The sequence below is a fragment of the Podarcis vaucheri genome (assembly GCF_965113315.1).
Source record: "Podarcis vaucheri genome assembly, chromosome: 12".
Lineage (NCBI taxonomy): Eukaryota > Metazoa > Chordata > Lepidosauria > Squamata > Lacertidae > Podarcis > Podarcis vaucheri.
In genome coordinates, this window is record NC_138750.1 from 27,250,348 (window position 1) to 27,268,019 (window position 17,672).

General features: G+C 43.6%; 1 protein-coding gene across 1 annotated transcript in view; it reads left to right on the forward strand.

Annotated features, from left to right (window-relative positions):
* HIBADH (3-hydroxyisobutyrate dehydrogenase) overlaps positions 1–17,439 on the forward strand; it is a 70,415-nt gene extending 52,976 nt beyond the window's left edge. Inside the window, exons 7-8 of the mRNA XM_082193539.1 lie at positions 14,519–14,675; positions 16,562–17,439. Coding sequence (XP_082049665.1) covers positions 14,519–14,675; positions 16,562–16,720 — 316 coding nt within the window. The 3' untranslated portion in view covers positions 16,721–17,439. The remainder of the gene's footprint in view (positions 1–14,518; positions 14,676–16,561) is intronic.
* Positions 17,440–17,672: the final 233 nt, after the last annotated feature.

Consider the following 17,672-nt stretch of genomic DNA (forward strand, 5'->3'; position numbering starts at 1 on the left):
AAGATGTTTCATTTCTCCCTTGATTTCTATAGCAAGCTGTCACTTCCATTACAGTGGTACCTCGGGTTACAGACACTTCAGGTTAGAGACTCCACTAACCCAGAAATAGTACCTCGGGTTAAGAACTTTGCTTCAGGATGAGAACAGAAATCGCGCGGCGGCAGCGGGAGGCCCATTAGCTAAAGTGGTACCTCAGGTTAAGAACAGTTTCAGGTTAAGAACGGACCTCCGGAACGAATTAAGTTCTTAATCTGAGGTACCACTGTACTTCTCAATGTGGACCAGGAAAAGGCTTATACAGACAGTGGAATGGTTCTCTCTACCCTTTTTATATCTATTTCACTTCTCCATCCTCTGTTCCCAAGTTACTCCATTCCATTCCTTCTCTCACCAGTGTGCTGTAGTGGTTAAGAGCGATAGACTCGTAATCTGGGGAACCGGGTCCGCTTCCCCGCTCCTCCACATGCAGCTGCTGGATGACCTTGGGCTAGTCACACTTCTCTGAAGTCGCTCAGCCCCACTCACCTCACAGAGTGTTTGTTGTGGGGGAGGAAGGGAAAGGAGAATGTTAGCCGCTTTGAGACTCCTTCGGGTAGTGGTAAAGTGGGATATCAAATCCAAACTCCCCCTCCTCTTCTTCTTCACTCCTTTTTATGTTTTTGTTTTCTCTTGCTAACCATTCAACTTTCCATGGGCATGGGGGGATGCAGATGGCACTGTGCTCTAAACCACTGATCCTCTTGGGCTTGCCAATCAGAAGGTCAGCAGTTCAAATCCCTGTGACAGGGTGAGCTCCCGTTGCTCTGTCCCAGCTCCTGCCAACCTAGCAGTTCGAAAGTACACCATTGCAAGTAGATAAATAGGTACTGCTGCAGCAGGAAGGTAAACGGCATTTCCATGCGCTCTGGTTTCCATCACGGTGTTCCATTGCGCCAGAAGCGGTTTAGTCATGCTGGCCACATGACTCAGAAAGCTGTCTGTGGACAAACGCCAGCTCCCTTGGCCTGAAAGTGAGATGAGCACCACACCCCATAGTTGCCTTTGACTGGACTTAACTGTCCAGGGGTCCTTTACTTTTACCTTTTACCTTTTCTATGGGCATTAAGCATGTTAAGCACTCCTTGGTCCATTTGCAGTGGAGAGTTCTGTCACCTTTCCCCTAGGTTTTCTCCTTAGAATTTGCAAACTCTGAACTGCATAGCTGTTGCTATTTGGGATACAAAACAAGGACTCTCAAAAAATTGAACTGGAACAAGGATAAGGGATGGTTTAAAGCAATTTATACGTACTTATGTTCAATGTCTATCCTGCAGTTTTGCTTCGTTCTTTTAAAAATTATTTTTATTGTGTTTAACTCTTTTTCTAGCCACGTATTCCAGAACTTATAGTTTGCATACCGGTAAACATAACTCTCTTCTGTAGTGAGCCATTAGCTACTCCTTGGACCATCTAGCCAACCCTCTCAAACTCGATTTTGCCAGCCAGTTCAGTTCTCAGTTCTCAAACCTTCATTGGCATATATACAAGATTCTAGTAAGGTTCAGTACAATCAAATCACTCGGCAAAATCTGCATCTAACACTTAAGTTAATGTTGTATAGCATTCACGCGTGTTGCATAAACCTGGCTACTACAGTCGTACCTTGGTTGACGAACGCCTTAGCAGTTGAATGTTTTGGCTCCCAAACACCGCAAACCTGGAAGTGAGTGTTCCAGTTTGCGAATGTTATTTTGGAAGCCGAATGTCCGCCGTGAATGTCCGCCATGTCTTAGTTTTCGAACCATTTCGGGAGTCAAATGGACTTCCGGAACAGATTAAATTCGAGAACCAAAGTACGACTGTATCTCCATTTTATCCCTGTCCTGAGTAAAGATGAGGAAGGCTATCTTACATTTCAACTGCTGCTACCAGTTCACTAAGGAAGGTGGGTAGGCATTGGGGTGGATAGTACAGCAGCAAGATCTCTGTTCTGCTTCTGCCATCTATCACTTAAGTACAAACCCTCGCATCCAGCTCCCACATGGAATGACGTTTATTAAATAAACTGAGAGAGATTATTGTTGTTAAGAGATTGATTCCCTGTCAACATATTTATGATTTTCTGCTCTACATGTTGTCTGTAGCGATGTGCTTCCTTATGAACAGTATACATTTAATTTAACTTTGCAGTCTTTGACCGTTTTGTTCCTATATATTGCGAGGGTTTCAGTAATGTTGACCACACTGTTTTATATTTGTTGTTTCAGTTGCTCTCTAGGAGCTGTGTACCCCATAAATACTTGTGGGTCCTGATCCTAAATAATAAATTCCTGTTTTGATATTGGCGAAGATAATAAGAAACACATGAGTGTGTGCAAAGCTGTATATATATAAGTAAATGTATATTAACACATGCACACACATGTACCCAAAAGGCAGGATAATGGATTCACATTTCCTCTTAATTACCATATCAAGATGCAGTTGTTTTATTGAATTGCCCTTGTCTCAGATGTTAGACTATCTTGACCTATTAAGTTGTCATGTTGTAATTGAGATAAAAGAGGAATTTGCTTTGCATCAGTGCTAATTGGTTTATCAATATCCTCTACCATTTACATTTTAAAATTGAGCATCTGTAAGATAGGGAAGCGTATCTTTAACAAGCCATAATAAAACCCATAAGGTGGTATAGTGCTGTTGTAATTGAGGATTGTAAAGCTGTATCATAGTCAGTTTTAAGTCATGGTTTGCTTAATGAAAAATCAATCACCTATGACTTCATTGTATTTAGTTCAAGTAGAAACTCACATTTTCTGTTATAAAAAATATTCAGTAGCCTGCAGTATCTGGCACCATAATGCTATGCAACCCTAATTGGTTTTTGCAGCCACTGTAGCATGCAAGTATCTCTGGGTTTTCATATTCCAGGTTAAGGTTTGTGGTGCAAATTTGGATTCTGTTTAGGTTCTGACTGCTTTGATTGATGCCAGGTTTAAGGAATTCTATGAGTCTTAGCCCACATCATTAGCAATGCAGCATTGTCTGCAGTCTAAATTATCTGCCTCTCCTGAGCATCAGTCTGCCCCTATTGCCAGATTGCATAAAGAGAAAGCATTTCTATCTTGAAGAAAATGAAATGGTGGAAAGAGACTTCTCGAGGCAACAACATTCCCAAGTCATAGTGAGTGTGACACTCTCGCCTATGTGTCTTTTTCCTGCACCCAGAGGGGAGAACTAGACTAGTCCACAAGCTGGCCCCGCTTCTTACCTTTCCCTGCTGTCTCCCCCTACCTACTATGTGTTTGCAAATCTGAGAGGATCTGAGCAGAGAAATATTGCTGGTATTTGTTACTTCCTATGTGTAGAGAAGGAGGTCATGCATATAATCAGTCTGGTGTGTGTGTGTAGATAGAGATAGAGATAGAGATAGATATATGTAGTTGTTTAGTCGTCTTTAGTCGTGTTCGACTCTCTGTGACCCCATGAACATGAGCATGCCTTGGAGAAATTCGCTTTCTTCTCAAAGCTTCTCCTTTTTTATGTCCATGGAGTTTTATTGGCAAAATACTGGAGTGGTTTGCCAGTTCCTTCTCCAGGTGGATCACATTTAGTCTAAACTCTCAGCTATGACCTGTCCATCTTGGGCAGCCCTGCTCGGCATAGCTCATAGCTTCTCGTAGTCGTTCAAGCCCCTTCACCACAAGGCAGTGATCCATGAAGGGTGTGTGTGTGTGTGTGTGTGTGTGTGTGTGTATTCACACAAAATTAGTGAATTGATGCAACTGCTAATAGAACAGATCTGTGTGAGCAAAGTCTTACAGAAAGCATTGAGATTTGGTTTAAGTTTCATTTTATGCAGATATAAATGACTTTGACTTCTGGAAATGTAGGAAGATGCTTTATTGTGAGTCAGACCAATGGTCCACCGAGGTCAGTTTTATCTGCTCAAGTGTGGCGAGCCCTTGTGGCCAACCCTCTGGTGGGGAGGGGGCATGTCAGCGGCACTTAGGACCAAACCAAAAGCAGGTGGGGACATCCTATGTGCACCATGCACGCATACACACACAATCCTGTGATCTGGCAAAAGAGGAGAACAATCTCTTTATCCATGGGTTGCAGTTTTGAAAATAGCTCTTTCTCAGCATGCAGCACAGGAACACTACAATCCGCCCAAGGAGACTCTTCCTTCTTGGGCAAGTCATAACATAGAAGCCAGAAGATGCATGGGGGCTGAGGAGAGGCTGTTGGGCTGCTACAAAAGGCCATCACATGGGTCAACTTCCCTGCCTCTCATTTGCACTGAATAGCACTGACCTTTAAAGCCCTAAATGGCCTCGGTCCAGTATACCAGAAGGAGCGTCTCCACCCCCATCGTTCTGCCCGGACACTGAGGTCCAGCTCCAAGGGCCTTCTGGCGGTTTCTTCGCTGCAAGAAACCAAGCTACAGGGAACCAGGCAGAGGGCCTTCTCGGTAGTGGCACCTTCCCTGTGGAACGCTCTCCCACAAGATGTCAAAGAGAAAAACAACTACATTTAGAAGACATCAGAAGGCAGCCCTGTTTAGGGAAGCTTTTAATGTTTAATAGGTTGTTGTATTTTAATATTCTGTTGGAAGCCGCCCAGAGTGGCTGGGGAAACCCAGCCAGATGGGCGGGGTATAAATAATAAATTATTATTATAGCAGGGGCTTTCCAGGATTACAGACAGGAATATTTCCGAGGCTTATCTAAAGATGGCAGGATTGAACTGGGTTGGGGTTTTTTCCCACGTAGGCATATTTTCTATCACTGAACATGGCTCTTTCCATTTTACAAGAAGGCACACGAGTTTTCTTCCTCCAGAAGACGTTTGACCCAAATCTGTTTAGTCTTCAAACAGTGTCTTTCTTTCAGTTTTCTTTTCTGTTCTAAAACATTTTACAAATGTGGGTGCAGCTGGATCTCACGGTTGGCCAATCTGCATGTGAAAACCATTTCCTAGCCAACAGTGGTCAAGTTATTCTAATCATAAATACTCACCGGATTTTGGGCATTGTCCTTTGGAACTATTAGCGGGTTGAATTAGTAACTAGTCCAAGATGGTGCATGTTTCCTTCTAACCTTGGCTGCTAAACCATGGAGTCATTTCATCATCTGCTGTGCCCATTTGCATGTATGTTCAGAAACGGTGGTCCCCTGTCTTGCAGCAAAGCTGCACAATGAAGTGTAACGGTTGGGAACACTTGGCAATCCATCTTGCTCTTTAGAAGTTCTCATGCCTGTTAATGAAAGTTGATATTGCTGGGTGGGTGGGGGGTTATTTTTAAAAAAATCCTGTAAAGTGTTATGAACTTTGAATGCTGGTTTCTTGCCTAAGGAACAATAAATGCAAAAATTAGGCTAGTTGCAAAGGATACTGGAATCCAGCTCTGCACACCCATTGAAGGATCACTAATGTGTGCATGAGATCAGAAAATGCACAGAAGTGATGTTAGATTGTGAAGGATTGGCTCCCACCCACAGTATCAGGTAATAGCACATCCATTCTCCTATTACAAAATGCATGAGTGTGTGCCTGTGTATATGAAACAGTGACTTGGGCTGGAGAACTCAAGCATCTGTCCTGCATTAATTTTTCTTCTCCTTTTACGACTCCATTACACTCTTCGCCGTTTCTACTACTGATGGGTCATGATAGTATGTTATACTGAAACATTATTTTCTCATTTACTATAAACCTGACTGTACGTTGAAAGTGTTTTCAGATTCTCAGTTGTTTTTTAAAAAAGGAAACTGTACTGCATGACAGGGAACTCCTCAAAACAGCATGGGAAAAATATGCACACTGAATCTTCAGCTCTGATTGACTTTTCTTCTAACTTTTGGAAATTGCCATAGTCTTAAATTTGCAGCAGTGTCTGCCTACTAGCAAAATCAAAGCAGCATAGTTCTGTGCATGTGAATAGCTGCGAGTAAGCACTTACCAACATTCTTCAAGTAGCTTAGAACCACTAAAAATGAATGTTGTCTGCTATCAATTTCTTTGGGGCTGACAAGTGTGTTTTTCGAAGTGACAGAATTGTTCTCTAATAAAATACACACCGTGTTTGCAATTTATAGAGCTTTTGCTAGGTTGGAAAAGAAAATTGTTTCAGCAAGTAGAAATCCCTCTGTAGTAAATTCTCCCCTGAAGAATACATTATCATGATGGGAACGCATTGTTATTCTGCTTATGTCACAAGAACGCTTAATTAAAGCACAAGGCTAGTTTTGCAGGATTCTTCATTCCGAACATCGGAGAAGCAGATTATTCAAGCCGAAGACGGACTTGTGAACTGTTTTCACATGTATGTGTGCAGATCTTACTTTCCGTGGCTTCTGCTTTTAAGAGCAAAGAAGAGAGGATGCACTCTGGACAACTTAAAGTACATAGGAATATTATATGGTGGGAAGGACTTCACAAGCACAGAGGGTACAAGTAGGAGGTGCCTCCACGTGCCCTTGGGGTGTATGGAGTGAAGCTGCTGCTGCCCATTGGACGAGGGGAGGTTATTCAGGAGAGGGAAGGCATTGCTGAGGCTGGAAGCAGGAATGGGAATGTCTCCAGCATAAAATGGTGACACTGCTTATGTGCTTTGAATCTCAGCATTTACCTAGGAGTTATCCACACTCAATTCAGTTGGACTGACTTCTGAGTAAACATGCAGTAGACTTGTGCTGCATGAAGGTTGGCTTTCAAATCAAAAAGATTTCTCTTAAAAATAAACACCCTGAAATATTTATGAACATCGGCATGTTGCTGTTATTCTGAAACTGGCCATTTTACAGAATGATGTGTAAAGCCTGTCTTAATACCTCTGTGCAATGCAACATTTTAGATATTTCTGTCTACTTGGGTAGTAACGTCAATTTTTTCTTTATATAGCACATCCAGGTATAAAGGAAACTTGGCATTAGTGGTTACGACTCAGCCAAAATTAATCAATTTGGGTTTCTCAAATGGGTTGCATATAGTCTGAAAAACATTTTTTTAAAGTTTGGGTTTAGATCATTATCATCCCACTGAAAGATTGGCAGCAAATTAAACTACGCTAGTAATTTTGGTCTGGTTTAGACGATTGCCTCATTATTTGTGCAACTATTTATTCCTGACAGCACCCCTAAATCTGGGAGAGCTCAACGCTATCTTTCAATATTTCAGCTACTTCGGTCCCAGTTAAGTATCATGAAGTAGAATATATTATTTCTTTTTATTGCAGGCCAAAATGTTTTAACTATGGTAATGAGTTGTCTAACCCCTAGTTTTATATTGGGTGTGGGATTGCAGAGGAAATAAAACTTCAAATTATAAGGTAGGTTAAACTGAAAGAGAATGAATGGGCCAAAGTTACCCTGTGGGGTTCATGGCTCAGCAGGGATTTAAACCTCAGTATCCCCTGTCCTAGTCCCAAACTCCAACCCCAGGGTGGCCAATGTGGGGTCCAAATGTGACTGGACTCCCAACTCTCATCAGTCCCAACCCGCATGGCCCTATGAATGGTTGGAATTGTAGTCCAACATCATCTAGAGAGCATCACATTGGCTACCCCTACTCCAATCCCTGACCCACATTGGCTGTAGAGTTTCAGTTAAATCCTTCAGAAGTTATGATGTAGTGGTTAGAGTGCCTGAGCTGGGTTCAAATCCCCACTCATCCATGAAGTTCACTGGATGACCTTGAGCCGCTCACCATTTCTTAGCCTAACATACCCTCCATTGGGTTGTTGTGAGGATGAAACTAGGAGGAGGGAAACCTATGCCATGTTGAGCTCCTCAGGAAACGTAGAATAGAAAAGTAACACTTCATTTTTCTGCATTTTTTTTTGAAATGTTGAAAGTGCTTATCCAGCAAGCTCCATCTTCTTTGTTCCTTCTGATGTGCCTCAAGAGGAGGTGAGATGAAGTGGTGAGAGAAGCTAGGAAAGGGTTCTCAAATGAAAGGCCTCTTCCAACCATAAACCTTTCTTTTCACTCTACCTCTATTCTACTAAGAAATCCATGCCTTGTAAGATACAAGGCAATCCTCCATAGTCTGTATCAGGCATGTCCAAGCGGTCAATCATGGGTCATCCGTGGTTGATCGGGGTCGATTGCATCATTCTGATTGATCGCCCCCGAAAAACAACTTTTGTTCTTCCTCCCCCCAAAAAGCTCAACAACTTTGGTCAATCCAATGGGTAGATCACTGCCAGGTTTTTATAAATAGTGGGAGTCGATCACAGTCTCTTGGGAGTTGGACATGCCTGGTCTATATACCGTATTTTTCGCTCTATAACACGCACCCAACCATAACACGCACATAGTTTTTAGAGGAGGAAAATCCGTAGGCATGCCACCCATAGGCATTCCCTCCATAACACGCACAGACATTTCCCCTTACTTTCTAGGAGGAAAAAAGTGAGTGTTATGGTGCAAAAAAATACGGTACATTGTTGGATCAAGTAGTCCTTTAAAATGCACACGAAGAAGTTGCCACTCTCATTGCTCCTAGCTGGGATGAGATAACAAAAACTAACCTAGGAATGTGGCTGCTATTTAAACGTGCTTCAGACTATAGACCCAGTGGCATAGCAGCAGTTGCCAGTGCCCAGGGTGCACGTGTGTGCCGGTCAGGGGCGCCAGCCCAGCCCCTGCCACCAAAGCAACCCCACCCCCTCCAGAGCAAAACTGGGCCGTGCTGAGTTGCCTGCCCATCCATGCAGGGGGGAGCCTGGCTGGCCGACAAGGCCCTTGGCGGTGGTGAGGAGCACTGGGATGAACTGGGCTGGGGTTGCCTGCGTGGGGCACCTGGTTCGTGCCCCCTCAAAAATTGTGCGCCCGGCCACACCACGCCTCCAGCACCTCCCACGCTATTTTTAGTATTTCATGCCTCCGATGCTGCAGATGAGATTGTTGTAAATCACATGCCTGTCTGAGAAGAGCGTGAGAAGTGGAAGACAGTCTTATTTCTTCCGCTGTAATGTACTTTCACTTTTACTTGTCCTGTTTGTTCTCTCACAGCTGGAGAGAACAGACGCCATTATGCTTGTGTCTGTACATAGTGTGTAAATAAATTATGGTTACCAGATATTTTTTCCAATGAATCCGGGGACACCTTTTTTTTTAAGCTGAGTAGCAACAGGGAGTCAGTAGTGGGGATGGTGAGGCAAAAGACCCTGGGCCCAAGCACACATGCATATTGTATAAAGGTGCAAAGCCCTTCTTTTGCACCCTGTGAAACATAAATGCGCAGGTTTTTTTTAAAAAACTGGGCAACTGCGTGCCACCCGCTCATGACTCCCGAGCCTTCCCCAATCTCCTTCCCCCTTCTCCCTTTGTTTTGGCAGATCAGGGGAGGCTACAGAGTCTTGGGTGGGCGGGCGTTGCCCAGGAGGGGCCAGCCTGGTAGTGCAGTTGGTTGTGGCTGCTTCAGAAGCTGCTCGCTGCCATTGTGCAGGAAAAATGGCGGGCACCACGACAGTGAGCAGCTCCTGAAGCCAGCCAGAGCCTGGGGTTGTGGCGCTCATCTTGCTTTATTGGCCAAGGGAGCCACCGTACAGCTTCCGGGTCATGTGGCCAGCATGACTAAGCCGCTTCTGGCGAACCGGAGCAGCGCACGGAAACGCTGTTTTCCTTCCCGCTGGAGCAGTACCTACTTATCTACTTGCACTTTGACGTGATTGTGAACTGCTAGGTTGGCAGGAGCTGGGACCAAGCAACGGGAGCTCACTGATCGGCAAGTCCTAGGCTCTGTGGTTTAACCCACAGCGCCACCCGCGTCCCGCCCATTTCCCGGGGACAGCTTTGCAAATCTGGAGACATTCCGGGGACAGAATTTGTCTGGTGAGAGATTTGCAAATCTGGGGACTGTCCCCAGAAACCGGGGACATCTGGTAACCCTAGAATAAATACTGTAGTACATTAGCTCTACGATGTCTCAAGCTTCTTGCTGTGTTAAGCTAGAAGATTACTGTGCATAATACCAGCTGGTTTATGTCGCTGAATGCACTGGAGATGAGGGAAGAATGCCTTCTCCAGAGCTGCGCATACTTGAGGACACTCAGAGGCTTGCAGGCTCACCCTCAGGGCGTTTTCCAACAGCTGTGCCCCTGAATAGACCAGGCGTGAATCAGAAATCGGTTACCATTGAGGTTGCAATTGCATAATAAAATCTACAAGATTTAGCTAGTCAGATAACTAAAGTTTCAAACTTACCGTTAACAAACAAAACTAGACGTGTTATGCACTTCAGTAAACCTGAACTCCCTGCTAGCTTTTGAAGACTTTTAAGTATTTCCATGTGGATTATCTGCTGCAATTATTGACGGGATGCTGCACAAACAATGTGGTACTTTTCTCCCTCTCTCTCCTCACCCCCTGCCCAAAATGTGGAACACCTTTGCAATTGTAAATGCATGCGTGCGTTGCACATCCTCTCGCCATGTCCGGTGGCAAGTTATTATGGGGACTGACAGACTGTCATCGTTTTGATAGCTTGAGCAGTATATCTCTTGAACAGCAATAGAGCTCTTATGCAGAAAGTATCATATGTTCCAAGCCAATTTACAGGGAAACAGCAATAACATTTTATCATGGTTGAGAGCCCAGTAGCTGCTTCCTATTAAACTTGCCCTTTCAGATACCTGTCTTGGATTAATTTGTTGATTTCAAATGGAAACTCAGTCTTCTCCACTGAAGCATGACTTTCTAGGATAGACTCTTACTGAATGACAATTACTGTATATTCTAGCCGCTTTCAGACCATTACAAGCTTTGGGCGCAGTGGAAGACAGAGGACTTCTTCAGTAACTGATTTTAATACGTGTCTAATTTTAGCTGTCAGTTATCTACGCACCAGTAGACGAATCCTCGGAAAGATGAAATGCAAAACACCTCTAACTTGCTCCTTTTAATGATATACTTGCTGCAAGGGATAAAAAGGGAAGGATCAGGGAAAGGAGTCGCTTGAAGAACACCACATGGTGTGTGAGAACACATCATTTTGAACATTGGGCTTTCTGGGTTTTTTTAAGTTTTCTTTTAAAATTGAGTGGTGTGAATGCATTGGAGATTTTTTTAGAACAGGGGTAGCCAACATGGAACCTCCATATGTTGTGGACTAGAACTTCCATCATCCTTGCCATTGGCCATGCCAGCTGGGGGAGTTGTTGAGGGCACCAGGACTTGTCCAGGATTGCCTTCCTCCAAATGATGCTGATGGACACATTCCATCAATGGATGTCATGGACTGGCTGGATGCAGACGAGTGGTGGGAGACACCAGCTGGGGCTCAGAGTCGTGGGATGATGATGAGCAGTCGGAGGTATGAAGAGGGTGGAGCAAAGACAGACAAAGCGGAGAAGTCTCTAGTTGCTTGGGATGGACCTGGGAAAGGAAGAGACTTAGAGTATGGTGGGAAGGCAGGGACCCTCAGTCTTCGCAACTGCGTCATTGGGGCAAAAACTACTGGGAAGAGATGCTCTGCTCCCTAGGACTGAGCTGTTTTGTTTCTTTGAATAAGGAGTTATGGCGAAACTGACACCTTGTGAGTTATTGCTGACCTACTCCTGCCTTGACAGTGGAGCTGCAACAGTTTGATTCCACATGGGAAACCACTTTTCTCTTTCCCCATTCTCCCCACCCCCCAAGTTTGCACTTCAGAATACACCTCCTTGGGTGGTTGGTAAATTTAAAATATGCAATATGCCCATTTTTTATATAACAGAGGGAAGTTCTGTCCTGGAAGTGGTATAATGTCAAAGTATCTAAATCCTGAATTTGGTAACAAGTTTTGAGTGAATCAAACCCTCGTGGTACTTAATAATTTTCAGTGGAGCCTTAACTAACATTCTAGTATATGGTCCACTGACTTGTCTACAACCATTGTGGTATGGGTTACCTTAGTGAGTTGCTGGGAGTGTACCTATGTGGGGAGTGCATTGAAAATTAAACATATGCACAAAATGTTGTCAAATGAGTCTCCTGTATTAAAATGGGAAAGATGGACAAGGTACCCTTCACATGATAGAGGATCAGTTTTTAGAGTGGAGGTTAGTTTAGCAGCGGCGGGGGTGGTTTTAAGGGTAGCGCAACCATTATGGTCGCACCGGGTGCCGCCCTGCCAATTACACCAAAACAGTGCTGTAGAACAGAGCACAAGAGGCGGGTGGGGAGGAATTTTAGTGTCACACAGGTCACCGCTGAAATTTGAGAGCCCAGAGTCCACCACTGCAGGGGCTGAACGTCAGGACATCTTGCCTGTGCTGACAGAGGTTTGCTGGCTAACGGTCTGTTTCCAAGCGCGATTCAGAGGGCTGTCACGTACCTTTTAAAGCTGTGCATGGTTTCGAGATAGGAGAAGGAATTTCTGCTCCCTGTGCACTGAAGTCATCTTCAGAAACCCTTCTCTGATTACCCCCAGTATATGATGTGAGGTAAGGTGGGTGGCAACTGTGAAGAGGGTCTGTTGTGAAACTTCATCTATGAAATTCTCTCCCCAGGAGGCCTCGCCTGGTGCCTTTTCAGCACCAAGGGATAGCCTTTTCTTCCTCCCAGACTTTGTACTATCTGAAGGAGCTTTTATTACAGTGGTACCTCGCAAGACGAAAAACTCGCAAGACGAAAGAATTTTTCGTTTTTTGAGTTGCTTCGCAAGACGAATTTCCCTATGGGCTTGCTTCGCAAGACGAAAACGTCTTGCTAGTTTGTTTCCTTTTTCTTAAAACCGTTTCCTATGGGAAACCGTGCTTCGCAAGACGAAAAATTCGCAAGGCGAAAAAACTCACAGAACGAATTAATTTCGTCTTGCGAGGAACCACTGTATTATTATTTTTTACTGCTGCTTTTATTCCACTCCTTTTGCCAATTTTAGGTGGCTGGGGTTGTCTTTTTTTGGGGGGGTGCTTCTATATATTTTTTAACATTTTGTATACCACCCTGATTAATTCTGTAAGGAGGAGTGATGTAAAATCCTAATGCAGTCAAACCTTGGTTGTTGAACGTAATCTGTTCCGGAAGACCATTCGACTTCCAAAACATTCAACAACTGGGGCGCAGCTTCCAATTGGGTGCAAGAGCTTCTAGCACTCAAGTGGAAGCCGCGTCAGACTTTCAGGTTCTGGAAAACGTTTGAAAACTGGAGCATTTACTTCCGGGTTTTCGGTGTTAGGGCGCCGAAACGTTTGAAAACGGAGCTTTTCGAGAACCGAGCTTTGACTGTAATATGAGGGTGACTGTTAATCAGGAGCACTGTGATAAATTATTTAAAATATATAAATATTGAATTTCTAGAAGGATTTTGGAAAATTGCATAAGAGCCTGTAGATTTATAATGCAAAGAAATACATTATGTGTTGTGTGGATGAATGGGGATTGGATTGCTTTAGTACTTGAGCTTTAGTGTTTCTTAAATGGCATACTACAGACAAGAATAGCTGATTGCTTTCACTGTTTGTTGTACAATGGAAAACAATTCTGAGTTTTTTGCCTAGTATGGTTTTCAAACAAGAGTCCTTGATAAATGCTGTTAACAAAAGCTCCTGAGAGGTTTTAATTTTCAGGGGGTTAATGTTATAAAAAGTTCTGTTCCTCTTTCTCTTATTAACTTAACTTCTAGTTTTAAAACTACAAAGTATGGGTGTTTTGCTTTCCTAGAACCATTACTTTTCGTTCTCTTGTTAACCAAATCTCTGTAAGTCTCTCCTTTTTACATACCTAGCATTTATGTGAAACTTAACTTTTAACAGCTTTTGTTTCTGATTATACCTGCTAGTATAACTGCTATAAAATCACACTTTGCAGCTTGACGGCAACAACCACAGGAACATACCAGATTCTGTTTTTTTTAAAAAAAAAACACACACAAAACCAACCAGCATGCAGTATTAAAATATTTTTCACTATGTTATAAAGACTACCCTCCACTGCATAGTGGCTTTTTCTTTCAACTCAGTGATGGCGATAGAACAAATGATGTTTCTGCTTGGACAAGCTTTGTTTTATCAGGATCAGTAACCTTCTCAGCAATTGACCCAGAACTATAATGCATGTCTCTGAATAGATAGAGAGCATATGTCACAGTGTTGTGTAGACTTGCCTCTTGAGCCAGACAGTGTAATAAAGATTTTATAAAAAGAAAGATAATAATAAGGAGAAGTTCTTAGTCTTATTACTGATACTGTAGTGTGTATAGCAGCCCTGTTTCTAACTCGGCAGTTGATGGTTCACCTCATTTCCAAGAATATCACTTGAATTTTAAGGATCTAATATTATCTTCTAGGGAGCCTCTGGCTCTGAAGCGCCTGGTTTTTTTTATTATTCCTACTTTCACCTCACAATTTGCATGCAAAAAGTGTATGGACGATTGATGACCTTTAATTTAAGGAAGGGTCTCCCCTCTCTTCATATCAGTGCTCCAGATCATTTTTCAAGTCTTGGAATAAAGGTAGAGAAATGACAACACGGGCCTCGCATATAAAAATAAGTCACCCATAACATGTGCATTTTGACACGAACACTTCTCTTCTTTTGACCTTTGACAGGTTAGGGCTTGACCCAAAGCTGCTGGCCAAAATCCTAAATATGAGCTCAGGCCGTTGTTGGTCAAGCGATACTTACAACCCAGTGCCAGGAGTAATGGATGGCGTCCCTTCTGCTAACAATTATCAAGGTGGCTTTGGAACAACCCTCATGGCCAAGGTATGTATATGGGGGGACGGGACACAAATGTGCTCATATAGAAAAGTTGCTTGTCCTTCTTGCTGGACAGAATAAATGTTTTCTTTCAGTACCTTCTCTTGCTCATGACGTTTAGCAGCACATTGTATTATTGTGTACAGATTTTCCTGAATTTTACAGAAAAAGACAAAATCAGTTCAAAGCAGCGTCCATCTAAATCATGGGTAGCCAAACTAAGGCCTGGGGGCCGGATCCGGCCCGCGGATGGTCCGGAAATCAGCATGTTTTTACATGAGTAGAATGTGTCCTTTTATTTAAAATGCACCTCTGGGATATTTGTGGGGCCTGCCTGGTGTTTTTACATGAGTAGAATGTGTGCTTTTATTTAAAATGCACCTCTGGGTTATTTGTGGGGCATAGGAATTCATTCATATATTTTTTTCAAAATATAGTCCATCCACCCCCCGCCCCCAAGGTCTGACAGACAGTGGACCGGCTCCCTGCAGAAAAAGTTTGCTGACCCCTGATTTAAACCCTAAGGGCTTGGGAAAGCTAACGTCACACGGAAAAACACATTAAACCAACCAATTAAGATGTAATGCATAAACATTGTAATGCATATAAAACATAGGCTGGTTCTTGGATGGATGAGGGAAAATCAGCCGAGCTGGACTCCTGGAGGCACTCTGGGTGAGTGGTTCCCACGTCCAAGAAACGGATCCATTGCCCACCTTGCATGGGGTTACAGTCCACCTGAAGAGACTCAGTCTCAGGGAGCTTCTGGATCCAGCTTTGAGGCCTAGCTGGCCTCAGTGGCTAGAAGTGCCTTCTACCAGTCACAACTGGTACCCGTACCTGCACCAGCTGATGCAAAGAGAAGGCGATCCTGCTTGCTCCAGACAGTAGCGTAGCATGGGGAGGCCACAGGGGCGGTTGTCCCAGGTGCAAAATTGTTAGGGGGCACAACATTTCTTTCTTTATATTTTATCGATTTTTACAGGATTTTTAACAAATTATTACCAGATTAGTACAAATTAATGCAAATTTAAAAGCTGACTACTGCCTCCCCCCCAGTTGTTTGTTCTTTTTTCCTCCCTCCGTTGCTGTTCCAAGTACAATAGCTTTTTCCAACTTTCGTTTGGGGTCTGTGTGCAAAATTTCAACACCCGACGTTGCCTCAATACGGTTGCATGCCTCGGTCACTGGGCTCCGTCGTAAACAGCTTCTCCATGTGAATCAGGAAGTGACCCCTCCAGACGACGGAACTGCTTTTCCTTTTCTTATATCTGTGGTTGCGATCACCTGCGTGACACGGATGCCACTACTGGGCAGTTGAATGTGAATGTGTATTCTGTCCATTTCTCTCCCTCCCACCTGTGCCTCCGTGCTGGCAACCCATGCTATGCCACTGGCTCCAGGTGTGCGAGAGAGCCTTCTGCGGGAAGCTTGGCTCCTGGCATTCGTGGAGGCCTCAGAGAGCTCCTGCGGCTGGAGCCCAGTTGCAGAGCCTCTGCAGGCCTCATGGACGTTGGGGCTTGGCTTCCGGCATTCACGGAGCCCTGCAGGCACCGTGGACGTCGGGGCTCGGCTCCCGGCATTCACGGAGCCGCTCTAGGCGCCGCGGACGTTGGGGCTTGGTTCCCTGCATTTGCGGAGGCCTCCGAGAGCTCCGTAGGCCCTGACGATGTCCGGGTTTGCCTCCAGGCAGCGGCAAGGCCTCCGAGAGCTTGGACAACTTACTTCTGGGTTACAATCGTTCGTAACCCGAAAAACTGTAAGTTGAAGCGCTCGTAACCCGAGGTACCACTGTATAACCTGTATAATAAAAACAACAATCGGATTTTAATTCTTGTTTTACTTTCTTTCTTATTTCGCTCCGCTTCCCCCAATTCCGTTTTGTTTTTCAGGATCTTGGCTTGGCCCAGGTTTCCGCTACCAACACCAAGACGCCAGTCCTTCTGGGCTCTCTAGCCCATCAGGTCTACAGGGTCATGTGTGCCAAGGGCTATTCCCAGAAAGACTTCTCGTCTGTGTTCCAGTTCCTACGTGAAGAGGAGACCTTGTGAAATCTCTTTTGACAACGGACACTGTTAACAACCAAACTGTCTTTGGAGCCTTCTTGCCGGTTACTCATCAAATACATGGGTTTAATCGAAGGTCATGAATCATGATCTCACCCACCTCTAATTTGCTGGGCTACAGCAGATGCCAGGATTTATTTTGAAATATTATAAAGGGTTTTGGTGTGTGCTTTAGCTTTACGGTACATAACTGACTTAATTAAAGACCTGTAATCAGGTTTAAATAAAATTCAGTATCCTTGTATACAAAATGACTTTAGTGTGGTTCTAAACTGTGCAAATGTAACTGTGATTTAAGGGACTGATTCTGAGCTTCCTATCTAAGTAACAAACCATTTCATCTTTAAAAAAAAAATATTCCCATGAAGAATTTTTCTGATATTTTTTACATCTTGCTTTGGCCTAATTATAAATGCTGGTGGAAAGTTATATTAGAAGAGGTTTGCGACTTTATTGAAAGGCTGCTGCTTATACGGTTTTAAATGGTAGACATAGTTAAAATAACACTGTGTGATTAATCTTTGCTAATCTGATTTTATATATATATATTTTTACCCTTTTCACATATTTTCGAAAGGTTCATGTCTACTAACCTCACTGTTACACATTTGCTTTAGGTATATCCTGCATTATTATAAATCTAAATAAATAAACCCCATGCCTTCGAAGGCAAATAAAAACCAAGATAGTGAATGATCACTAAATGTGGTTTTTTTGTGTGTGATTACATTTGTTTTCCTGCCCTAATTACAGGACTCTGGGTGTACAAATATATGTATTTGTATAAAATCTGTGCAAAGCTCTATAGACGACTATATTCTTTAAAGTTTTCCTCGTTTTTCACTGCAGTCCATATGTATTAACATTGAGGACTACAGTCCAGAGCAATAAGACCTGTTAGTCTTTCTACATAATAAACATAGCATGTGAGTATACT